This window comes from Carlito syrichta, unplaced genomic scaffold (assembly GCF_000164805.1).
Source record: "Carlito syrichta isolate Samal-C Ts95f unplaced genomic scaffold, Tarsius_syrichta-2.0.1 Scaffold308845, whole genome shotgun sequence".
NCBI classification, from domain to species: domain Eukaryota; kingdom Metazoa; phylum Chordata; class Mammalia; order Primates; family Tarsiidae; genus Carlito; species Carlito syrichta.
The window spans coordinates 334,474-361,285 of NW_007252941.1; the positions used below are offsets into that span (position 1 = coordinate 334,474).

Sequence of the window (26,812 nt, forward strand, 5' to 3'; positions counted from 1 at the left end):
GACTTGGAGTTGGAGTCCGCGCGTCATTTCGCAGACTGACCCACGCCGTAACGCCGACACGCGTCTCATCTGTTTTATTGTTGCGGTCGCCTTCCCGTGGCCAGTAGCAGCAGCTCTGTGGCGTGGCCGTAAGCGTCCAAGTGCGTAGGATTTGGGTGTTTTGCCTTGTTTTTAGGCCCTTTTTTTTCTCTTTGAGTTAGAGTCTCCCTCTCTCCCAGGCTCGAATGTAGTGGCACGCTCACGGCCACCGCAGCCTCGACTCCTTGGGCTCAGGCGATCCTCTCGCCTCAGCCTCCCGACTGGATGGGACTACAGGCGGACACCACCACGTCTGGCTAATTTTTTGATTATTTTGTAGAGATGAGGTCTCATTGTGTCTCCCAGGTTGGTCTCGAACTTCTGGGCTCAAGCAATGCTCTCGCCTCGGCATGAGCCACCGCGCCGGACCGTTCTTAGGCTTTCAATAACCAGAGCTCTGGGTGTGTAGAACTTCCAGGCACTTGATTGATGCGTTTCAGATGCCCAGGGCGTATGCCAGCAAGTCCCCTGCGCCCCCTGCTTCTCTCTTCGCTCCCTGGGCCGACTTGGCACTTAGTTGTTCTTTTCTTTCCCCTCCGGATAAACCCACTGGGCAAGACAGGCAAAACTTGAGCTGTCTGGCAGCCCTGCTTGGGATTGGGCCCAACATTATAGGCGGCAGGAAAGAGGGAAGCCCATTTTAGTCTCAGGTGTAAGGCACACACTTAGTAAAGCTGATGAATGCCTATCTTCTTGGCGTTTCCTACTTGTTTCAGATCCCAGTTCAATGGCGGTAAACTATCCCAACGAAACTTCTGTGAGATATAGTCGTAAATCCCTTTTAGTGCCCCCAGCAACTTTTAACTAGTACGCAGCGTGTGCAGTTGACTCACAGCTTAACAATCTATTAAAAATAGGATACTACTGATTATAATTTATAGAAATGCTTACTATTTTTGTGTATTATCCAAGAATTTTTATTTTTTCTATTTTTTTCCTATTGTTCATGATGATTTTCAATTTCTTTTTTTTTTTGATTTGGAGTCTCACTCTGTCACCCAGAGCGGAGTGCAGTGGCCGCTCCCGGCCACCGCAGCCTCGACCTGCCGGAATTACTGGCGCGCGCTATCACGCCCGGCTGATTTTTGATTTATTGTAGAGATGAGGTCTCACCAAGTTGCCCAGGCGGGTCTCCCCGCAGGCTCAGGCAATCCTCTCACCTCAGCCTCCCAAAGTGCTGGGATTACAGGCTGAGCCACCGAGCCCGGCTGATTTTCAATTTCTAAATAACTGAATGGTTAACTGAAAACTGGATTCAATATGTTAACCTCATCGTTTAATACAGCTAGAAACCAGAAGATATAAAGGGTTGGGTTTCAGCATGTAGATTCGATGGGGTATTTTGTAAAGATTTCTAAGCATGGTCCCTGCTCTTGAGATATCCTAAAGAAAGAATCTCTTAAATTTGAAGAATTTGGCTCTGGTTGGCTCTGGTTGTTGGCAAAAGGCCAACAGGTCTCCCCTGGTGGGCTTCCCCACAGGCTGTTTGAGTGTTTTCATGACATGGTAGCTGGCTTTCCCTAGAGTGAACAATCCAATACAGATCAAGGAAGAAGGCACAAAGTCTAATATGACTTAGCCACATACCACCATGTAGCAATATCTTATTGGTACACAGGTTAGTCTTATTCATTGTGGAAGGTGATTACATAAGAGTGTGATGACAAGCAGCAAGAATTGTTGGGAGCAATTCTGGAGACTGGCTAGTAGAGGAAATCTTCCCTCATTTAGATTATGTTTTGATTTACATAAAATCAATAGGAATTTCAAACTAATGTAAATTTTAAACATTTGTCAAAGAGAACATATAAGTGTTTTTCCTTGAATAGTCCACAGTATGGTCATCAGCCAACAATATTGACTTGGTCCAGACTAGGAATGGCAAAGTAAGACTGGGATGGGAAGAGGACAGAGAAATTAATGAGCAAGAGTTGGAAGTGGCTCAGAATGAAAGAGAAAATATTCTGAGGCAGAAGAATTCACTCATTCATTCACTGAGCAGGCATTTATGAGCAGCTCCTAAGTTTTTAATTCCACATATTCAAGGAGCTCAGGGTTTAATAGAAAGACAACCACACAAGCAAGTATGTATTTCGACCCTACTATGTACTGCCCTGTACAAGGTATATTTGCATCTGTTGTTTTGAGTATTTCAAAAATCATCTGGGATGGGTGGTCTATCTTACATATAATGACACCAGGACTCAAAAAATATTTGTGATTTGCCTAAAGTCTCATTCACTGAATGACAGTAGTTTTGTTGGGGAAAATGAAATTTATGACTAATTGGTTTTGAGGTATAGGTGGTGCAAAATACAACAGTCCTGCAGGCAGCTAAAAATCATGATCTGATGTTTGAGAGATGTCAGGGCTCAGGGCATAGTTTGAAAGAAACTGAAAGAAGAATAATTTCTAGTTTATTTTTTATTGTGGTAAAAATACATATTGTATTTTTAATGTTTATTTTAGCTTTTCAGTATGTCCAACAAAGAATCTTGTGGGAAAAAAGAGAAGTCTCAGAGGAAAGACACCACCTCATCACTCAATTTTGGTGATAAAGTAAGAATTTTGATTTACTGATGTAAGGATAACTTCCCCCCCAACAATTTAATTTTATTTAGTAGAAAACTATATCTCACTATTATAATGAGTTATGTAAATACTTTGTACTGCCCAGGTGACCTAGGAGAAGTCATTTGCTTTTCCAACTCTTGTGTCATTTTATTTATTCCTTATAACTCTGTGAGGTAGGTACTATTATTATCTCAATTACACAGATGAAGAAACTGAGGCTCAGAGAGTAGTTACTTAGAGGTAAATAATTTGCCTAGGTATTTTTGACTTCAGTTCTAAGTCCCCAAACCCTCTCGTTCTTGGCAGTAACTCGCCAATCAATGGACTTGTTCCACATTTTCTTTTTCAAGTTCCTCTACTTTGGCTAGGATTGCACTGTAATCAGTCAGAATAGCCAATGCTATGTGGATGAGGCTAATAGTAGGGAAAACATGCTTGCCATGTCTTTGCTGTTACTCTCAGAAACTACCTTAAGAGGTGATTTGGTTGGTGAAATTTAGGATATCTCATTGAGTTGTGTGTTATTTCCAGAAAGCAAGAAAGCAATGTGATTGATGCAACCAAAGCAAACAAACGAAAACCATACAGTCAGTTTTATTGTATACTCTCTGAATTGCCTATAGTTCATCATCAGAATCAGACAATGTTTATGCCATATTACTGTCTAAGGTGAGAGACTGATCTGGCCAAGGTTAATATTCATGAAAGAAGTAACTTCTTTGGTAGCAGGTTAGTCATAAAGACCTTAGTGAAGTTTCAGATATTATTGTAGTTTTTGGTGTTTGTTCCTATTTATTAGCTTTCTGATTACTAATTTGGTGTCTCAGGTGTAATGGAAAGGGGACCCTGTACTCTCTACAGTGTCTATATAACCCCCCACCCTCATTTGCCATTAATAATTGGTGTGCTGTTTGCAGTTCCCTCTCATTCCCTATTAAACCTACTCTAATCAGACTTTTTCTTATGGTCACTCCTCCAGGTACATTCTCATCAAAGCCAGCAGTGGATTCTATGTTGCTAAATTCGTTGGTCAATTCCAAGACCTCATCCCACATGACCTCTCAGCAGTATTTGACATAGCTATTTACGCCTCCTTAAAACACTTTCACCTTGCCCTTTTGTTGTGTGAGTTTGCTTGCTAAGGAATTCACCTAGCTTTTCCCTACTTGATGACTGCTTCTCAGTGACCTTTGCTAGTTCCTCCTCATCTTCTTAAACTGTAACCTTTTTGGTGCCCAGGCTTGGCTTTTCCAACTTAGTAGATTGTGATTCCATCTTTTGAGCTGCTTAGGATGAAACTGTTGTGGTTACCCTCTACCTGCATCCAGTCTATCAGCAAGTTCTATCACCTTTCTCTTTATAGTAAATATATAGGCGTACCTTGGAGATGTTGCAGGATTGGTTTCAGACCACTGCAAGAAAATGAATATTGGCAGTAAAGCGAGTCACACAAATTTTTTGGTTTCCCAGTGCATGTAAAAATTATGTTTAATATGCTATGCTGTAGTTTATTAAGTGCAATGCATTATGTCTGGAAAAAAAACAACAGTGTACATACCTTTGTTAAAAAATACGCCGGACTCGGTGGCTCAGCCTGTAATCCCGCGCCTTTGGGAGGCTGAGGTGAGTGGATTACCTGAGCCCGCGGGTTCGAGACCCGCCTGGGCAGCGAGACCTCATCTGTACAATAAATCAAAAAATCAGCCAGACGTGGTAGCGCATGACTGTAATTCCGGCTACTAGGAAGGCTGAGGCAGAAGGATCGCCAGAGCCCAGCAGGTTGAGGCTGCGGTGGCTGGAAGCGGCCACTGCACTCCAGTCTGGGCAACAGAGTGAGACTCCAACTCAAAAAAAAAAAAAAAATACTGTGGGGTGAGGAGGGAAGATTTCCTGAAGGAATTTGAGGTGGCAGTGACTTAGCTCCAACCTCAGTGATACAGCAAGACCTTGTCTCTAAAGATAATAATAATAAATAAATACTTATTGCTGCAAAATGCTAACTATCATCTGAACCTTTAGCAAGTCATAATCTTTTTGCTGGCAGAGAATCTTGGCTTGATGTTTATGGCTGCTGACTGACTAGGGTGGTGATTTCCTGAAGGTTGAGATGGCTGTGGCAATGACTGAAAATAAGTTGACACTGAAATTTACTGCACTGATTGATCCTTACTTTCATAAAAGATTACTCTGTAGCATGTGATACTGTTTGATAGCATTTTTTTTTTTTTTGAGTTGGAGTCTTACTCTGTCGCCCAGACTGGAGTGCAGTGGCCACTCCTGGCCACCGCAGCCTCAACCTCCTGGGCTCCAGCGATCCTTCCGCCTCAGCCTTCCAAGTAGCTGAAGCTACAGGCATGCGCTACCACGCCCGGCTAATTTTTTGATTTATTGTAGAGATGAGGTCTCACCAAGTTGCCTAGGTGGGTCTCGAACCCGTGGGCTCAGGCAATCCACTCACCTCAGGCTCCCAAGGCATGGGATTACAGGCTGAGCCACCGAGCCCGGCTTGTTTGATAGCATTTTACTCACAGTAGAACTTCTTTCAAAATTGGAGTCAATTTCCCAAACCCTACCACTTCTTTATCAACTAAGTTTATGTAATATTTTAAATCCTTTGTTGTCATTTCAACAATGTTTATAACATCTTTGCCAATAGTTTCATTGCTCATTTATAAGAAGCAACTCCTCATCCATTAAAGTTTTAGCATGAGATCGCCGCAATTCAGTAACATCTTCAGGCTCCAGTTTTAGATCTCTCGCAGTTATTTCCTCCTTGATGTCTTGAACCTCTCAAAGTTATCCATGAGGGTTGGAATCATCTTCATCCAAACTCTTGTTAGTGTTGATATTTTGACCTGCTTCTATGAATCATGTTTTAAATGGCATCTAGAAGGGTGAATTCTTTCTAAAAGGTTTTCAATTTACTTTGCCTGGATTCATCAGAGGAATCATTGTCTATGGCAGTTGTATAAACCTTACGAAAATGTATTTCTTAAACAATAAGTTTTGACAGTTGAAATTATTTCTTGATCTATGAGCTGCAGCATGGATGTTGTGTTAGCAGGCATGAAAACAACATTCATCTCATTGTATATCTCCATTAGAGCTCTAGGGTGATCAGGAGCATTATCGATGAACAATAATATTTTGAAAGAAACCTTTTTTCTGAGCAGAAGTTCTCAACAGTAAGCTTAAAATATTCAGTAGACTATGTTATAAGCAGATGTGCTGTCATCCAAGCTTTGTTATTCCTTTTCTGGAACATAGGAAGAGTAGACTTAGCATCATTATTAAGGGCCCTAGGATTTTCATAATGGTAAATGGAGTGTTGGCTTCAGCTTAAAGTCACCAGCTACATTAACCCTTAATGATAGAGTCAGCCTGTTCTTTGAAGCTTTGAAGGCAGGTATCATCATCACCTCTCTAGCTATAAAAGTCCTAGATGGCATTGTCTTTCATTATAAGCCTGTTTCATTTACATTTAAAATCTGTTGTTTGGTGTATTTATCTTCATCAGTGATCTTCTGAGTAATTTGCTGCAGCTTCTAAATCAACACTTGCTGTTCACCTTGCACTTTTATGTTATAGAGATGGCTTCTTTCCTTGAAACTCATGTACTAACATCTGCTAACATCAGACTTTTCTACTGCAACTTTCTCACCTCTTTCAGCTTTCCTAGAATTAAAGAGAGTAGCTGTGGATTAGGCTTTGATTTAAGGAATGTTGTAGTTTGTTTGATTTTTCTATCCAGACCACTCAAACTTGGTCCTATTAGCAGTAAGGTTATTTTGCTTTCTTACCATTTGTTTGTTCACTGGAGTAGCACTTTTCATTTCCTTTGAGAACTTTTTCTTTGCATTGACAACTTGGCTGTTTGGCCCAAGAAACTTGTGATCCTATTTTAGCTTTCGACATGCCTTCCTCAGTAAACCTAATCCCTTCTAACTTTTGATTTAAAGTGTGCGACTCTTCCTGTTACTTGAGCACTTAGAGGCCATTGTATGCTAATAAAACCTAATTTCAATATTCTTGTGTCTCAGGGAATAGGGAGGCCTGAGAAAAGGGAGAGAAATGGGAAAACAGTTGATTGGCGGAATATAGAACACATGTTTATCGGTTAAGTTTGCTGTCTCATATGGGTTTGTGGTGCCCCAAAACAATTTCAATAGTAATATCCAGGATCACTGATCACAGATCGCCATAGCAGATATAAAAACAATGAAAGTGTTTGAAATATTGCGAGAATTACCAAAATGTGACACGGAGACACAAAGTAAGTGCATGCTGTTTGCAAACTGACTCTGATAGACTTGCTTGACACAGGGTTGTCACAAACCTTCAATCTGTAAAAAATGCAGTATCTGCGTGGTGCAATGAAGTGAGGTGTAATAAAATGAAGTATCTATGGTCAAAGTCTGACTACCTTCTCTACTGCTATCCTCATGATCCAAGCAATGAGTTTGTTTTCCTAGATTAGTTTTGTAGTTTCCAAACTGATCTCCTTACTTCTGCATTTGCTTCCTCTTAATCTGTTCCAACACAGCATCCAGCGTGATCTTGTTAAAATATAAGTCAAATCACATCACTCCTCTGCTTAATACTTTCTAGTGGTTTTCTACTTCATTTAGAGTATATAAAGTCCTGACAAAGGTCTAACAAAGCACCTCTCTGCATCTCATTTTTCTAATACTCTGTTTTTCTGCTCCATAGCTTCCTTGCTCTTGTTCCAACAAGGCAGGCATGCTCCTGTTTCTGGGGCTTTGCCCTTACTAGTATCCCTTTGAATTGAAAACTCTTTATCTCATTATTCTCCTGGTTTATTTCTTTACTTAGTTTAGTTCTCTTTTCAGATGCCAACTTATTAGTGGAATCTTTTCTGACTACTCTGTTTAGAATTGTAAATATCCCGACTCCCAATTCCCAGTCCTTCCTTTTCCCTTTCTCTGCTTTATTTTTTCTATAGTATAATCTGATGAACTAAATATAGTACTTATTTATTTGTAAATTCCTGCACTAGATTTTTACCTTCATGAAGGCCTGGACTTTTATTCTTTTTTTATTACTCTCTTCCCAATGTTTCAAATGCCTTTGGTACATAGTAGGTACTCCAAACAAGTTCTTCATAGGTCTGTTGAATTCAGAATCCACTGAAAAATGAGTGAATATGAGACTTTGCTTTTTAGGAGACTGACTCTCACTGTGGCAATGCCACCTCACAACAACCTTGTTCTGACACTGGTTTCCCATCTCAGCTCTAATTCATTAGCACCAAGGGCTTCTGATTTCTAGTTGAGTGCCCTTCCTGTTATCACAGTTTGTTTCCCACTGAAGTTCCTTATGGAATGAGAATGTTGATTTATAATACTAGTGATGAAATAATGCTGTTTTATGTTGTACTTCATTTTGTGCCTTTTTTGTTTCCAAATGGCATTCTAAGGACAAGAAAAGGGAAAAAACCTCAGCAAGTTCTACGAGTTCACCTTCCTCTATAAGATCAATTTCATCAGAAAAGAGAAAACTGGTGAGTGTTCAGCTACCATAACTAAAAACTACTTATATTAAGTTTTAATCTATAACTAGATGGTTTATGATATAAATTTTCCCCCACTACTTTTTCATAACTTTTATTATACTTAATTTTTGATAGGCAATAGAGGTAAAACCAGTGGTTGTTTTTTTTGTCTTTCTTCTACTCACTGAAAAGCATTTATCAAGTTCTTTATTTCTTGTGCTGTTTAACCCTACCGTGTGGGATTAGACAACATAGATACAAGTTTAGAGATTTTTATTTTATTTTATTTTTTACTCCACCCCCTAGACAGTTTTACATGTATGGCTTCTCACGTGTATGGTTATATTTGTCTTTATAATCTCCTTTTGAGGTAGCCAATACAGATATTTTGTTAGCATTTTCAGATTCAGAAACTGGGATCCAGCAGGTTAAATGACTTATCCAAGGACCCAAAATTATATACAGCAACAGGGCCAAGTCCAAAATTCTTTCCACTCTTAAACAAATATTTAGAAACGTGACAACATATTAAACACATAAAGCTAGTCCATGGGTGATAGTAGGTTATTTGTACACTTCATTTTACTTATCCTTTTATCTTCTAGACAGAGTAGAGAGAGTCAGACAGATGTGGTTTAAAATGATGGCTCTGCTACTGATTTGCTCTGTGACGTTGAAAAAGATACCTAGCTCGCTTGGCACCTTGGGTGCTTTATCTGTGAAATGGGATTGATGATAATAGTTGTCCCACAAGATTATTGGAAGGATTAAGTAAATTATCATGTCAGCTATCACTGACATAGCTATGGAAAAAATATTGTCTATAAGTACAAGTGCATAATTTGTATTTCCTAAATAACAGACTTTTTTTAAATTTCAGAAATCAAATCATACAGACATTCTGTACAGTAATACAAAAAGAAGACAAGGACTGAAAAGGTACATTTTTCCTTTTATCTTTTTTTTTTTTTTGAGTTGGTGTCTCATTCTATCACCCAGGCTGAATGCATGGCACAGTCAGGCTCCCTGCAGCCTCATACTCCTGGGCTTAAGTGATTCTCCCACCTCAAACTCCTAAGTAGCTGGGACAACAGGCACTTACCACCATGCCTAGCTAATTAAAAAAAATTTTTTTTTGGTAGAGATGAGGTCTCTCTATGCTGCCTAGGTAAACTCTTGAGTTCAAGCAATTCTCCTGCCTTGGCTTCCCAGAATTCTGGGGGTATTTCAGGTGTGAGCCACTGTGCCCTACTGCTTTTTATTTCTTTGGTTTAGAATTGTGAGACTAAATATTTAGATTTCGAAAATCCTTTATTTACTTTGATTAGTACTGTTTTGCATGCAAATATCTCCAGCTACATCACGGATTATAATGATTGAATTTTCTCAAATAAATGTGGAAAAAGTTGAGTAAAGTAAAAGTTTTTCAAAACTATTGTGTAAATGACACTCAAATAAAATGTAGAATTTTATCTCAAGTTATTTGATTTGGGCATATGATTATAAGATACATAGTTTCATTAAATGTGCTAGTGAAAGAAGTTATGAGGCTAATTTAGAAATTTGGATTAAATTATCTTTATTTATTACCCATGAAGATAATTATGTATCTTACTGAATTTATATGGCTCTAAAACCATGTTGATTAGCCAGCATGTGGTACAGCTACAGAACTTGGGGAACAATGGTAAGAGTAATGGAAATAATTTTTCTTTAATTTCTGCTTTTTTTTTAGATAGAAACTTACAGAATTTTGTAGGAATTTCTTGTTGCTCATGGGAGTAAATAACTACAAAAAGTATAATTAATGTCTGAAACAAGTTGCTAAGATCAAGGTTTCTCTGAAAATAGGGATTTATGGAAAAACAATTAAAATGGCATTAAAAATATTATGATGGCCAACAGAGCAATCTAGCAACTGATAATGTTGACAAATTATTGTTCCTGCAGTGGCATATTTTAAAATCTTGATTATTAAATTTTTAAATAATCTCTAATCAGTATTGAGTTTTCATTAATTGTGTGACCAAGACCATGGTGCATAGATTGCTATGAAATATGCAGCATGGGGCTATTGTGAATAGCAAATAAAATAGGAACATGAAAATGCTCAGAGAACTACAAGGTTCTGATAAAATTTAAAGTTTAGTTTTATTGGTACTTACTGGCAGATAAATAATGATACACACTGTTTTTGTACAAAAGAGAGATTAAAACAAACAAAAAAACAGATGGAAACTCAGGTGAAGCTCCTATAAAAACTCTGATACAAATTAATGGATCATGTTGGATTGAAAATTTTTTCCCCTTTTGTTCTGACTACAAAATAGTATCTATTTTTATTAATCAGGAAAATATAACTATCACCTCTAGCTATTGCTCTTTCTAACATTTTAGCATATTTCTCTCTGGCCTTTTTACTATGCTGTTTAAATTACTGAGATCATATTATATATACAAATTTGTGTCCTGTTTGTCTTTTTGCCTAATATTATATTAATTTGTTTTATGTCGTTAAAAGCTTTTCATAAACATCCTTTGAAAGAACTATGATATTTTATCATATGAATATATTACACTTATTTAGTCACTTCTAAAATTTTAGCAGTTACTTTCTATCTGATTTTTTTTTTGCTATTATAAATAATCTTGAATTGAATGTTTTTCAATATATTCTTTCAGTTTGTTTCTGATTTGTTTCACTTTGGTATAGATTATTAAAATGGGAATTACTGAGAAGTCAAAGAATATAAACATTTTTAGAGCTTTTTTTTGAGTCAGAGTCTCACTCTGTCACCCAGTCTGGGAGTGCGTGGTGTAATCATGGCTCACTATAGCTTCACCCTTCTGAGATCAGGTATCCTTTGGCCTCAGCCTCCTGAGTAGCTGGGACTACAGGCATGAGCCACTATGCCCAGCAAATTTTTTGATTTTTTGGTAGTGGCAGGGTCTTGCTATGTTGCCCAGGCTGATCTCAAACTTCTGAGTTCAAGTGATCATCCTACTTCAGCCTCTCAAAGTGCTAGGATTACAGGCAGGAGCCATGACACCTGGCCTAGAGCTTTTAATTTATATTACTACTTTCCTTTGTAGAACTTTTACATTATTTTGCATTTCTAAGTGACATATAAAAGGGTCCATTTTATAACTCCTTGCCAGCATTTCATATTGTTTTAACATCTTTGCTTGTTTGACAGAAGAAAATTGTTATGTTATTGTTATCATTAGCATGTCTGTGATTACTAGGGAAGTCAATCTTTTTTTTCCAAATATTTGTTAATCATTTCCTTTTCTCCTTCATTAATTTTCAGTTTATGCCTTATTCTAGAATCTTAGTACTCTTTGATGAGCTTTTTATATACCATGGCTAATAAGCTGTCACATATCTAGCAAATACCATTTCCCAGTTTAAAAATTTTTTATTAACATTTCATATGCTAAAGTTTTAAAATAGCCATATACTATTATTATTTTCCTTTGTTATCTATCCCATTCTTGCTAAGTTTAGGAAGTTCTTTATTAAGAAATCAGATAAATATCTTTTTCCTTTCTGGTATTTCATAGTTTAATACAAAGGGTGCCAAAAAGATGTATACACAATTTAAGAAAGGAAAAAACTGTATTAAAGTTGTAATACTCAATATGTATTGATAGCAAAAGATGAATGAAAGTCGCACTTGGTAGATGGTTGAACTGGCCAGTTCTACTCTCCTGCCTGCCATATAGTGATGCTAACATGCATTTGATTGATGCCATCTTTTGAGTGAATGTGTATACATTTTTTGGCACCCCTAGTATGAAGTATAAAATAATCATAATAAGAATAATGATGATGATTTTACAATTAAGTGTTTAGTCCACTTGGATTTTTATGTTGTCCGATATTATGTAAAGCTGTAAATGTATTTTTTTCCAGTGGCAAATTAAATGTTCCAGCACTATTTATTGAGTAATCTTTTTTGCTTTGCTCTTACTGTAGCCATTCCCTACTTTTTATGAAGTTTGATGTTGGCCTAATTCTGTTACCCCAACTAAAATAATACAGTGCAACATTATGTGTAATTATAATCTAAATTTTTGTCATGTTTTCTAGATTGAATATAGAAATTGACACTCTGAGAAAGAGACCAAAAATCAGCTCTTCATCCCAAGGACATATTAATCTCCAAGAAGTAACATATTCAAATGATAATCACATTATTTCACTGAGTTCTTCTTCAAATGGAACTAAAAAAGAGATAAGTAAATGTGTAGATTTTGAACCTAAAGATATTAAATTGACAAATGCTAGGAGTAAGCTTGACCATGAAATTAAAAGCCTTAGCAGTCTTAAGATTGCCAACGATGTGAAACCTAAAGCTGAAGGCCAGTCAAATGAAAAGAAATGGTCTCATTTACTTGCTCAGAAAGTGAAGATGAGAGAACTCCAGAAAGAAAGGAACAATAAATTTAGACACAGTTCTGAAAAATGTGTGTTGGAGAAATGCAAGAGAATTCAATTTTCTCAGGAGTATAATTCCCACAAGATAATGAAGGAACCCTTCGAATCTAGAAGAAGGAAGATCAATATAAAATTCCAATTAAAATCCCATGATACCCTCCAGAAGCTTGTAGAAGAAAATGTCTTGAATATCAATCCTAACAAATCAAAGACTAAACAAGAAGAAAGAGTGTGCCTGGAAAGCACCCAGGTTTCATTAAATTTGAATAGGCACAAGACTGAACATTTATTTTCAGATTCCACATATAAGCAGACTGTACATGAATGGAAAGGAAAATATCATTATGACCATCAAAAAAGTAATGATTTAAGTTCTAGGGAAAATCTAAGCCAGGTAAGGTAGTAAAAAATGGCGAACATAGAATATTGTTGGATATTTAGTTGTTTCTATTACTGATAATAATCATTGAGGGCTGATTCAAATTTACTCATCAAGATATGTATTTGTTTCTTTATTTTACTCTCTTTAATTCCAGCTTCTTTAGGAAGATATCTTGGCAGGTATCAAGGATTCATAATAGAAGGGACTATGTTAAAATGTGGTAAGAAGCAGTTACAGTCCTTTGAAAAAAGCACTGTAACAGTCTCTTAGGTTCTTCTTCAACTCCAGATAATGGAGAACACTTGGGGGGTAATATTCTGTATAGTTTAGTTATTAAGCAAGTTATTTTTTTCAGTGCTATGTGCTAGACACTGCAATAAAATGACTTTAAGAGACAGCACAGTCTGTTTTCAGGGGCTTATTCATGTGAGGAGAGACACAAGCAATTTCTTTCAATATGATAAGTAAAGTTCCTGTCATTTAATATGGGGATAAACAACAGGGGATTAACATAACTTTGGTACACTGAGGAAGGATTCAGTAAGAAAGGTTTACTGGATGATATAACATGTAAGAAATAAAGAACGAGTGGGAACTACATGTGCCGTAATCCAGGCTAGAAAACTTGGCACGCCTATTTTACTTTAAAATTATGTAATAAATTGGCCTTTTTGGACTACTTTGAGAACCTAATCTCTGTAGCTTTGTTTCTATGGCAAATAAAATTATTTACCTTCAAAAGAACTTTAGAACTTTGGAACTTCAGAACTTTGGAACTTAAGAAATTCTGAAATTTGTAGACCGCTTATAAACTAGAGTAGTTAGGTCTACCTACTTTTAGCTATTAAGACTATGGATTGCAGTAGTAAGGTATTATAAAAAATGAAGGGCTTATAACTAAGAGCTTGGGAGTACTTTTTGGTCAAGTGAACTTGAAGGGGCCCAAAGAGGGAAAGAATTGAGTTTGTTCTTTTTACTGTTTTCTTAAAGCAAAGAAACTCTAGATTTTCTTCTTGTGTTTTATTGAGTTCTTTAGAATAGAATGAAGGAAAGGAACTTGAAGTTGCCAGTACGTTCAGTGATCATCATTGTGTCATTGTTTGGTACATCTAAGGAACAGTATGAGACATCTCTGCAGTGCATCTTATAGTTTCTCTTGGCTCTGTATAGAATTACTACATAAACCAAAAGAGGTGTATAGCAAGAATGTTAATTTGTACTTGGAGATATCTTGTGGATCACCTACCAGCAACTTTACCACACTTTTTTATGAAATAGTGAAAAATGAATCACTTCATATTAAATAGAATAGCATTGGAACCAGTTATTTTATTGTAGTGATATTTGGCTTATAATGGAATTTTGGATATTGATGAACTTATTTATGACAAAAAGATCTAAATTTTATATCATATTTTTCTAACATGTGGTAATATATAAAGCAGTCATGAAACAAACATGCACTGCAGGTTCATTGATATAAGTTGTGCAGTAGTAACTTGCTTGATGTCTTCCACTTGGTGTTTTTCTAGTCAGACAACGCAGTCTTATTTTCTTCTTCCCACATTAATAATATGTAATTTATTGTCCATTCTGATGTTCGAAGACAATGTGGAAGAACACATTCATGATTCTGAAAACCACAAAGATGAGTCTAAATCTAACTCATCTTCACTGCTACGTATAACTCTGTTTTGTCTTTTCATTTTGTCATTATTCTGCAAACTAAATAAATGGGTACAAAATTTATGATTGTATAAGAAAAGGATTGGCAGTAGCGGGACATTGCCAGGGGAGAGCAGGGGCACATAATATCAATTAAGGGTACCTGATCTCAAACCAGGCAAAGTGGGGACCAAAGGGAGGCCCAAACATAACCTGTATGATGACCACTTGTATACCTAATCCTGGATTGTATACCACTTCTTTAAAATAAAAAAGTAAAAAAATAAAAATAAACATACTAAATACTGTAAAAAAATTTTCTAACTGTAAATTACAAAATCACAAAATGAAATTTATCAAAAGTATTACTTTTCCAATTTTTTCTAACTTAGTACAGATAGATATAGTCGATCTGTGCTGCTTGATACTTAAGTATGGTCTGCCTTCAACTTCAAAAGTCTCTTTCTTTTAAGGCCACAGCAACTTGCTTATCTATCTTTTCAGATTATGCCATACAATGCCCATACCCACAGCTGCCTTTCTTACACAAATGCTCTTTATCGCTACCTTGTATCACAAAGAATTGTTGGCACCACTGTGAAAACACTTCAGACATTTTCTTTCTGCGTGACGCCAGCTGATTTTTTTGCCTATATTTCAGTATATATTCCGTCACTTTATTTGCTTTTTCATGCAATTTGAATGAAAAACTTCAAGGAAACATACATTTAAAAAAAATTTGTGCTTGCATTAAGTTTGTCCTGTATAATCACCAGCAACCTTTTTATATCCCCTGAGGGGATATTTGAGTGGTTTGTTAGATATATGATTTTGTATCTCATGAAAAAGGCTTGTTTGTAGATGGAAGAGAGCCAATGAGGTATACTCAGGGAAGCACTATAGTTGCATTTCCTATTTTGAGTCACTTCAGTGATAAAACTGTTATCCTCATTATTGATAGTCCTTTGTCACCTCAGGAAAGACTTTATCCCAGTAAAGCATGGTAGGGAAAGACAAACAGTTAAATCCTTTTATTTAACTGTAAAGGGATGAAGTTTTCAGGGACAACTGACGTGAACTTTTCTGGATTACTGATAGAAAATTCATTGAAATCACTGGAGGTGGCCTGTGACCAAAGAGAGCAAAAGGTAATGGTAATCCAATGAAGAGAATAAAGAGGCTTAGAGTTTCAGAAGCCTCGGGAAGTTCTAATAATAATTTCTGACTTGCTTGGCACTTTTTAGTTTAAGACTACCTTTAATATCGTGACATTTAAAGTTAGATGAAGAAGGGATTATAAATCTCAGGGTCATAGAATAGTAAAGCTATAATGGGCCTGTGTGCGATGTGTATGGTATTATATCATGTGAATTGTGATATTGGAATGTTGTAGTGGAAGTCAGATTCCCAGTTAAGCAATTCTCTCCCCCCCCCTTTTCTTTCAATAGCTTTAGTGTGTACAAATAATTTTTGGTTATGTGGATGCATTGTATAGTGGCAAAGAAGTCTGGGCTTCAAGTGTACCCACCACCCCCACCTGTGTACCTTGTACCCAATAGGTGGTTTTTCATTCTTCCACCCCTTCCCACCCTACCCCTATTGGGTCTCCACTGTCCATTATACCATTCTCTATGCCTTTGCAGATCCTTAGTTTAGTTCTCTTATAAGTGAGAACAAGTGGTGTTGGGTTTTCCGTTCCTGTGTTAGTTCGCTTAGGATGATGTTCTCCAGTTCCTTCCAAGTTGCTGCAAAAGACGTTGAGTTGTATTCCATGTTATGTGAAAATGCGGCATATATATATGCCGCATTTTCACAATCAGCTGATCAGTTGATGGACATTTAGGTTGATTCCACATTTTTGCAATTGTGAATTGTGTTGTGATAAACATCCAAGTTCAGGTATCTTTTTTGTATTATGACTTCTGTACCTTTGGGTAGGTACCTAGTGGTGGGAGACTGAATGGTACATCTACTTTTAGTTCTTTGAGAAGTCTTCATACTGATTTCCAAGAGGTTGTACTAATTTGTACTCCCGCCGTCAGTGTATGAGCATTCCTTTTTCACTGTGCCAGCTTTTTTTTTTTTTTAATAATGGCCATTCTGATTGGTATAAGGTAGTATCTAATTGTGGTATTAATTTTCATTTCCCTGATGATTAGTGATGATGAGCATTTTTTCATATGTTTATTGGCTATTTGTATATTGTCATTTGCCCACTTTTTAATGGGGTAATTTGCTTTTTTCTTGTCAATTTGTTTGAGTTCTTTATAGATTCTGAATATTAGTTTTTTTGTCAGGTATATAGTTTCTGTAGGTTGCCTATTTGCTCTGTTAATTCTTTCTTTTGCTGTGCATAAGCTTTTTAGTTTAATTAAGTTCCACTTATTTATTTTTGTTTTTGTTGCATGTCCATTAACCATAAATTCTTTGCCTAGGCCAGTGTCCAGAAGAGTTTTTCCTAGGTTTTCTTCTGGGATTTTTATAGTTTCAAATCTGATATTTAAGTCTTTAATCCATCTTGTGTTAATTTTTCTGTATGATAAAAGATAGAGATCAAATTTCATTTTTCTGCATGTAGCTATACAATTTTCCCAGCACTGTTTGTTGTATAGGATAACCTTTCCCCAGTGTATGTTTTTGTCTGCTTTGTCAAAGATCAGTTGATTGTAGGTGTTTGGTTTATTATCTGTTGTGTTCCATTGGTTCATGTGGCTACTCTAGTATCAGTACCATGCTGTATTGGTTACTGTAGCCTCATAGTATAATTTGAAATCAGGTAACATGATGCCTTCAGCTTTGTTCTTTTTGCTTAGGATTGCTTTGGCTATTCTGATACTTTTTTGGTTTCATATGAATTTTAGGATTGCTTTTTCTAATTCTGTGAAAACTGGCATTGATAATTTAATATGGATTGCTTTGAATCTGTAGATTACTTTGGGTAATATGGTCATTTTAACAATGTTGATTCTTCCAGTCCCTGATAATGGAATGTTTTTCCATTTGTTTGTGTCTTCTACAGTTTCTTTCATCAGTGTTTTATAGTTCTCCTTAAAAAAAGAAATCTTTCACCTTTTTGGTTTAACAGATTCCTAGGCAATTTAGCTTTTTGGCTGCTATTGTAGATGGAATTGAGTTCTCCATTTGAGTCTCAACTTGGTCACTGTTGGTGTGTAGCAGTGCTGCTGATTTGTGTATGTTTATTTTGTTCTTGAAACTTTACTGAATTCAATTATCAAGTCCAAGAGTCTTTTGGAGGAATCTTTAGTATTCTCTAGGTATAAGATCATATCATTGGCACACAGAGATAGTTTGCTGTCTTCTTTTCCAATTTGGACACACTTCATTTCTTTCTCTTGCCTGATTGCTCCAGCTAGGAATTCCAATGCTGTGTTGAATAAAAGTGGTGACAGTGGGCATCCATGCCTTGTTCCAGTTCTTAGTGGAAATGCATTGAACTCTTCTCTATTCAGGATGACATTGGCTGTGGGTTTGTCATATATGGCTTTTATTATTTTGAGAACTGTTCCCTCCATGTCTTTTTTGTTGAGGGTTTTTATCATAAAGGGATGCTGGATTTTATCAAATACTTTTTCTGTGTCTATTGAAATGATCATGTGATTTTTAAAAAATTATGTTTATGTGGTGGATTACACTTATTGATTTGCATATGTTGAACCATCCTTGCATTCCTGAGATAAAACCCACTTGATCATGGTAGGTTATTATTGTTTTTACTGTGCTGTTGAATTTGGTTTACTAGTATGTTGTTGAGGATTTTTGTGTCTATGTTCATCAGGAATATTGGTCTCTAGTTTTCTTTTTCTTTTTCCTTTTTTTCTTTTTTTTCAGTTGAAATCTCACTCTGTTGCCCAGGCTGGAGTGCAGTGGCACACTCATGGCCACCCCAGTGTCAACCTGCTGGGCTCTGGCAATCCTTCTGCCTCAGCCTTCCAAGTAGCCAGAATTACAGGTTCGTGCTACCATGCCTGGCTAATTTCTCGAACCCACAGGCTCAGGCAGCCCACTCACCTTGGCCTCTCAAAGTGCTGGGGTTACAAGCTAAGCCACCAAGCCCAGCTGTTTTCCTTTTTTTTTTCTTTACTGTGTCTTTTTCTGGATTGGTATTAGGGTAGTCCTGGCTTCATAGAATGAATTAGGGGGAATTCTATCCTTTTCAGTCTTCTGGAATAGCTTCTGTAAAATAGGTGCCAATTTTTTGAAAGGCTAGTAGAATTTGGCTGTGAGTCCATTATGTCTTGGACCTTTATTTGTTGGGAGACTTTTAATTGCTGTTTTAATCTCAGTACTTGTTATTGGTATGATCAGGGTTACTATTTATTTCTGATTCAAAATTTGGGGGGAAGAGTATATGTTTCCAAGAATTTATTCATTTCTTCTAGATCAGTGCTCCCCAATCTGTTTGATGTCAGGAACTAGTGTCATGGGAGACAATTTTTCCATGGACCGGTGTGGTGGGGGTTGGTAGGGTGGTGGGTGGTTTCAGGATGATTCAAGTGCATAATATTTGTTGTTACATTGTAATTTATCATTAAATAATTATACAACTCATTATAAAAAAAGAGATTTGGATAGACGTGGTAAATAAAATAATGGGTGGACCATACTGACTAAAATAAGTGTCAAATTCTGACTTAAAGCCTGCCACAAGATGCAGCTGTACAACTGAAGTACATCAACTCACTTGCCACTCACTGATAGGGGTTTCATAAGTCTGCAAGTAGTTGATGTATAGTAGTCTCTGTGCAGTCAAACTGCACTGCTAATGTTAATCTGTATCTGTAGCTGCTCCCCATTGCTAGCATCACTGCTTCAGCTCCATGTCAGATCATCAGGCATTAGATTCTATAAGGAACACACAACCTAGATCCCTCTCATGCACAGCTTACAATAGGGTTTGCGCTCCTATGAGAATCTAATGCTGCTGCTGATCTGACAGGAGGCAGAAATCAGGTGGTAATGCGAGCAACAGAGAGTGACTGTAAATACATTTGAAGCTTTGGTTTCTTGTCCACTGCTCACCTCCTGCTGTACGACCTGGTTCCTAACAGGCCATGAACTGGTACTATGGCCCAGGGCTTGGGGAACTCTGCTCTAGATTGACTAGTTTGTTTGCATATAGGTATTCATAATAATCTTGGACAATCTTTTGTATTTTCATTGAATCAGCTGTAATGTCTCTATTATCATTTCTGATTGAGCTAATTTGATAATTTGAATCTTCTATCTTTGTTTCTTAATTAATCTAGCTAGTGGTTTGTCGATTTTGCTTATCTTTTCAAAGAAACAGTTTTCTTTTTCATTGAACCTTTGTTTTGTTTGGTTTCAATTTCATTTAGCTCTGCTCTGACTTTTCTTTCTTTTCTTCTGCTGGCCTTGGGTTTGATTTGTTCATGTGCTTCTAGTTCCTTGAGGTGTGGCAGTAGGTTGTCAGTATGATTTTTCAGCCTTTTTAATGTAGGCCTTAAGCACTTTAGATTTTACTCTGAGCACAGCCTCGACTGTGTCCCAGAGGTTTTTCATAAGCTGTGTCTTTGTTGTCATTCAAGGAATTTTAGAATTTCCATCTTGATGTCATTTTTGACTCAAAAATCATTCAGGAGTATATTGTTTAATTTCCATGTATTTGATTTTGCGAGTTCTTCTTGAAGTTAATTTCTAGTTTTATTCCACTGTGGCCTAAGAAGGTAATTGATACAATTTCAGCTTTTTTGAATTGACTGAGACTTGATTTGTGGTCTCTCCTATGGTCTGTCTTGGAGAATATTCCACATACTGATGAGAAAAATGTATATTCTGTAGTTTTGGGGTGAAGTGTTCTGTAGATATCTGTTAGGTCCATTTGCTCTAAGGTCCAGTTTGACTCAAGTATTTCTTTTTGGCTTTCTGCCTTGATCTGTCTATCTATTGCTGTCAGTAGAATGTTGAAGTCTCCCACTCTTAGTGTATTGCTGTCTGTCTCATTTCTTAGATCTAGTAGAATTTGCTTATAAGCCTTGGAGGTCTGGTGTTAGGTGCATATGTATTTAAGATTGCTATATCTTCTTGTTGTATTGATCCCTTTATCATTATATAATAATAATCTTTGCCTTTTTTCACTGTTGTTAATTTAAAGTCTTTTATCTGTTATGAGAAGGCTAATCCTTCTTGGTTTTGGTTTCTATTTGTGTGGAATGTTTTTTTCCACCCCTTTACTTGGAGTCTTTGTGTGTTAAGTGGGTCTCTTGAAGGCAGCTCTTGAATTGTGCTTTTTTTATCCATTCTGCCAGTCAGTATTTTTAAAGTGGGATATTGAGACCATTCACATTCAATGTTAATAATGATAGTGATACATAAGGTACGATTCCATCTATCATGTTGGTCATTACCTGGTTCCTCTTTTTTTTCCTTCATTGTGTTGATGTTCTATAAGCCCTGTGAGTTTTATGATTTCCGGTGTTTTTTTACTGGTGTATTTCAACTTTTTGTTTCTTTTTAAAAAACAAAAGACAGGGTCTGGCTCCATCACCCAGGCTGGAGTGCAATGGCATACTCCCAACTCACTGCAACCTTGACATTCCTGGGCTCAAGCAAACCTTAAATCTCATCCTCCTGAGAGCTGGAGTACAGCACACAACACCATGCCTGGCAAAGTTTTTGATTTTGTGTAGAGATGAGGTCTTGCTGTGTTGCGTTGGCTGGTCTTGAACTCCTGGCCTCAAGTATTGCTTTTGTTTCAGCCTTCCACAAGTGCTGGAATTACAGGTGTGAGCCATTGCACTTGGTCTTGATCTTTTGTTTCCATATTTAGAACTCTTTTGAGTATTTCTTGTAGAGCCATTTTAGTGGTGACAAATTCCCTCAGTGTTTGCTTATCTGAGAAAGACTTTATTTTTCCTTCATGAATGAAATTTGGTTTTGTAGGATACAAAATACAAGGCTGACTGTCATTCTGTTGGAGACAATTGAAGATGGGGCTCCAATCCCTTCTGGCTTGTAGGGTTTCTGCTGAGAAGTCTGTTGTTAATCTGATAGGTTTACCTTTGTAAGTTACTTGAAGCTTTTTATCTCACTGCTCTTAGAATTCTTTCCTAAATATTAACTTTGCATAACCTGATGGCTATTCCTTGGAGATTATCTTTTTGCATTGAATCTTCCAAGGGTTCTTTGGGCTTATTGTATCCAGATGTTTCAATCTCTGGCAGTGCCAGAGAAGTTTTCCTCAATATTCCCTCCAGTAGGTTTTCCATGCCTGTTGCTTTCTCTTCTTCCTCAGGAACATCTATGATTTGTAGGTTTGGATGTTTTAGATAATCCCACATTTCTTGGAGACTTTGTTCTGTTCTCTTGATTCTTTTTTCTTTATTGTTGTCTCACTGGGTTAATTTGATAGCCCTGTCTTCAAGTTCTGAGACCCTTTCTTCTAATTGTTCTAGTCTACCTTAAAAACTTTCCACAGCATTTTCTTCTTTCTTAAATGAGTCTTTAATTTCCAAAAGTTCAGCTTGTTTCTTTTTCTTTTATGAAGTGTCTCTTTGGAGAATTTTGCATGCATGTCCTGAATAGTTTTTAAATTTCTCAATGCTGAGTTTAAACTTGATTCATATTATCATTAAGCAAGTTTATAATTAACCTTTTGAATTCTACCTCTGGAGTCTCAAAGATTTAACCATTAACAGTGGTTAGGGTCCATTGCTGAAGAGTTAGTGTGGTCTTTTGGGGATATTGAAGAGTTCTGTTTTTTCATATTGTTGGAATTATTTTTCTGGTTCTTTCTCATTTGGTAGACTATTTCTTCTTATTTGAGGTTGGCAGGGAGCTGACATAGGCACTGTAGGATTCCCTGGGTTATATATAGCCTTGGTGTGGTGAGTTTCTCAATTGCCAGCTGTGACGGTGCTGTGCTTGGTACCTGTATAGGCTCAAGGCATCCTGAATGCCCAGGGTGGCTTTAATAGTGGTGTTAGCGGGAGTATGAGACCAGACCTTCCCAAAAGCTGAGGTATTATATCAGATGTAATAAGCTGTGCCTGTTGACCTCCAGCCAAGAGGTGGCAGTTGCTGAAGAGAGCCAGCTGCGATGGTGGCCGTGGGCCTTCTGCTTGGCCTAAGTTGTTCCAAGGAAGTGTCCAGCTGACCTTGCCAATGGAGGAGGCTGTGGGAACTGCCCAAGTTGTTTTTTTTGAGCCTTAGAGGGAGGTGCAAGAGTGGGAAGGAAGTGCTCAGGCTCCCTTCCTATGTGTACTATTGGCTATCTCAGTGGAGATTAGGAATGAGTCCTTAGCCAATTGGTAATTCTGCCATATTGTACAGACTCTACACAAAAGAATTTTCATGGGAGGTGAAAAGTTTCTATGTTAATGGGTCCCACCCAGCTCTCCCACCTTAGCCTCAGGCAGTTTGTGTTCAGAATATAAAAGTGCCACTGGCCTTGGTCTTCTCATGGGAGCCCAGAGTAATGGTAATTTGCCACTGAGGCCACTGAGGCATCAGGTCTTCCTGTTTCCTCCCATGGTGGCTTAAAAGTAGCTGGTAGAGGGCAACCCCCTCGGGTCCCCTCCCACTGTAGGAGCTTTTCTTTCCTCTTAATAAATCCTGCTTTCCAAAAAAAAAAAAAGCAACTGGTAACAAGATTCGAGTTCCTGGAAAGTGGTTTCTGAAAACATTCAGGACTTTTTTTTTCCTGGACCACTCCACTTGAGTTTCAGCAGGGCACAGCTGTGGGTAAGGCAGTTTCCTGTGGGTAAGACAGTTTCCTGTGAGCAGCTGGAGTCCTGCGAGGCTCGGGACCTTCAGAATCTGTGGCTGGAGCACAGAACTCCTGAATTCCCCTCATTCACCTTTTCTGCTGTGTGTGGAGGTTGCTCATGGTTTATGCAGTGATACAGGCAAGTCTGCCTTGTTCCCCCGCAGGCTGATTGATTTTTCTTGTTTTTTGCGCTCTGTGTATATTATTGCTTCTCTGGTGAGTTGTGGTGTGTGCTGCTTGTCTCCTCCCTATCTGAATTCTGAGGAACTCTTACTATTTTGTTCACTCCATGGGAGAATCACACTGTAGCCGTTTCTTGCCAGCCATCTTAATCCTATCTGACCCAGTAAAGCATATCTACATATGATGTACTTGTTCAGAGAGGATCTATAGTTCATACCATAAATAGTGTTCAGTAAAATATGCGTGTGTTTGAGTTACCTTGGAGAATTCTTAGAAGATGATTTGGTTCAGTTGTTATTTTGCTGAACTTCTTGTCTCCTGTATGTAGGGTCAGGTAGGTCTCAACCACTCAGCAAAAATACCAGTAGAAAGCTGGAATTTAATGGATTTTTCCATCTCTGTTAGGAGACAAAAAACAAAAACAAAAAACAAACCTCTGGTTCTCTAACCATGTATAATGTAACTTTGCGTTTTTCAGCTTTTCCCCCTTAGCCTTATTGTAATTATTAGGGTCCTCTGTAGTTTTATCATGCCACTTTTAGAAATGGCTGAGATATTCCTGGGTGAAAGCTTTTCACCACTGAAGGCCAGCTTGTTTACCTTTGCCATGGTTCTTTTTTATTTCTTAGGGTGGCATATAGTTTTATTCTTAGAATATGAGTGTTTTGGTAATGTGTGTATAAATGAGTAAGTCCTAATTTCCACCACTTTTCATGACTTGATAGAATGGGGCTTTTCTGTTCTGGGGGCAGTTTCTCGTATGGAGGCAATTTTGCCTCTCACAGGACATTTGACAATATCTAGAGATATTTTTGATTGTTAACGATTGGGGTGGGTATGTAATATTACTGACATCTGGTGGGTAGAAGTCAGGGATGCTGGTAAATATCCTGTAATGCATAGGACAACCCCCAAACAAAGAATTATCTGGATCCTAACGTTAATAGTGTCAAAGTTGAAAAACTCTGCTTTATTCTTAACTAATAAAATTACTTTCATTTCAGCGTTTTGAAGCCCCATGTTCTTCAGTGTCATCTGAAAATATTCAAGATACAGATCAAGAGGTTACTGATACACTTTTTACTTTGACTGTTTTTAGTGAAATTAAGTCAAATAGTTTATACTTTTAATAAAAAAGCAATGACTATTGACCAGGCATGGTGGCTCAGACTTATAATCCCAGCACTTTGGGAGACTGAGGTGGGAGGATTGTTTGAGCCCAGGAGTGTGAGACCAGCCTAGGTAATATAGCAAGACCTCAGCTCTACAGAAAATAAAAAAAAATTAGCTGGGTATAGTGGTGTGTGACTGTAGTCCCAGCTATTCCGGAGGCTAAGGTGAGAGGATTGCTTGAGCTCAGGAGTTTGAGGCTGCAGTGAGCTGTGATCATGCCCCTGCACTCCAGCCTGGGTGACAGAGTGAGACCCCCAACTCAATAATAATAATAATTATAATGACTGTAAAAACCTTGATAACGTGAAAATAACATTGATATCTCTACTTAAATAAATATGTAAGTTTTTATGAACCCATCAAAACTATTTGGAAAATATTTATATTTACTCTATCACCTTTTAACTTTAGTTTCTAATATTTTGAACAAAGAGCATAGGATCTATGGTGCAGAAGTTATCTGAATTTTGTTTTAATGTTTCATACTTTGGCATGTTTATGCCTAGGGTTGCCAAAATGTAGTAGGACATTCATGTGTTTTTACCTCATTTTTAAAATTAGTAATAAGATAAAAATATTATTCAGTGAAAGCAAGTGTTTGAATGTTTTATCTTTTTACCTATTGTTTCATTTACGAACTAGAATATTCTTAATTACCCTCATAGAATTTTGTGGTTTTTGGTCCTAAATTAAGATTAGATTCATAGACCATTGTGTTTTTCTTTTTAAAGAAGACTTTTAAATTATATTACTTGGTTTTACATGTGACAGTCAGTTGTATTTTTTTGTCTTGGGGGCCGGTGTTCCTTGATAAAAGAAAGATTTCTCGCCTCAGTTCTATAGCTAGATTATATTTTCATTTATTTGCATCAAAATACATCAGGGAAGTATTTCCCTGAAGTGAGAAGTGTCTTAAGATCTAGACTTCAGTTTATGATGGTTTGTAAACTATCTTAGAAATCTCAAGAAGAACATTCATTGTCAAGATAAAAAAAACTTTGGCCCCCAAAGTACTTTGAAGTGAGAATTGGAATGAGAATGAACTTATTTTGATGTCTGTGTACTGGGCTCTGCAAAGAGCTCCACATACCTTATTTCATTTAATCCTCACAAAAATCCTAAAGGAAATACATATTGAACATTCCCATTTTGTAGATAAACAAACTGAGACTCAAAGTTACTGAATAATTTGCTTGCCAAAGGTCATAGAGGTAATGAGAACTGTTTTAAAAGCCATGTGAATGTTTATAAATCTATACTCTTTTACTATGCTGCCTTCATGTTTTAATACAATTTTTTCATTCCACAAACCATCTCATCTTTACTAAGTAAATTGCTTTCTTCTCTTATCAGTCTGCAAAGTAAGTAACACAGTACTTTTCATTGGGGTCTTCTATAATTTAGATGCAAATAGTAGAAGAGCTTCATGCTGCACGTATGGGAAAAAGTGTGGATTTACCTGTGGTTCCATCCTGTGGAGAGCTAATGAGTATGGAAATTGACTTGGTGGAAGATGATGTACATTCCTCTGCTGGTATACCCTATATGTTAATGTTTGTGTTCGCCTATGCTTTCCTAAGAATTAATGTGCCAACATTGTTTTTTATATAATACTTGGATGAAAAGTATTAAAATGTGTTCATTTGAAATGATAAAGAAATAATTTTTTTAGCTTCAGGAATTAGATCTAATATTTGTCTTATGTGTTTTATATATCTCACATTATTAGGTGGTTAGATATATTTTCTCTTTGTCAAGAGGCAGTAATCTGAGTTATAAGTTATCTTTTATTCTTGCTCGTAATTGTAACTTTGAATAATTTCAACTATGTAAAGCATTGATCAGAAATCATGCAGATTTCTTGATATATTGATTTCTTGTTCATATAGTAAAATTTTATTTTACTTATTTTTTTTTGTGAAAAAAGAAAAGTTTATTTAAAGGTAAATTAGAGAGAGAAAGAGAAGGGAGAGAGAAGATTCACCTCCCCAGGGCGGAGAAGGGGGCCAGAACCAGGAAGCATGACAACAGCCATAGCTCAAAGAGCACATGGCCAAA

At 37.0% G+C, this 26,812-nt stretch overlaps 1 protein-coding gene across 1 annotated transcript in view; it reads left to right on the forward strand.

The window, feature by feature from the left end:
• The window catches only part of SWT1 (SWT1, RNA endoribonuclease homolog), a 124,026-nt gene that overhangs the window by 336 nt on the left and 96,878 nt on the right, over window positions 1–26,812 (forward strand). The window contains exons 2-7 of the mRNA XM_008066106.2: window positions 2,548–2,637; window positions 8,090–8,173; window positions 9,045–9,103; window positions 12,258–12,999; window positions 24,586–24,645; window positions 26,159–26,288. Of these exons, the coding sequence (XP_008064297.1) occupies window positions 2,557–2,637; window positions 8,090–8,173; window positions 9,045–9,103; window positions 12,258–12,999; window positions 24,586–24,645; window positions 26,159–26,288 (1,156 nt within the window). The 5' untranslated portion in view covers window positions 2,548–2,556. The remainder of the gene's footprint in view (window positions 1–2,547; window positions 2,638–8,089; window positions 8,174–9,044; window positions 9,104–12,257; window positions 13,000–24,585; window positions 24,646–26,158; window positions 26,289–26,812) is intronic.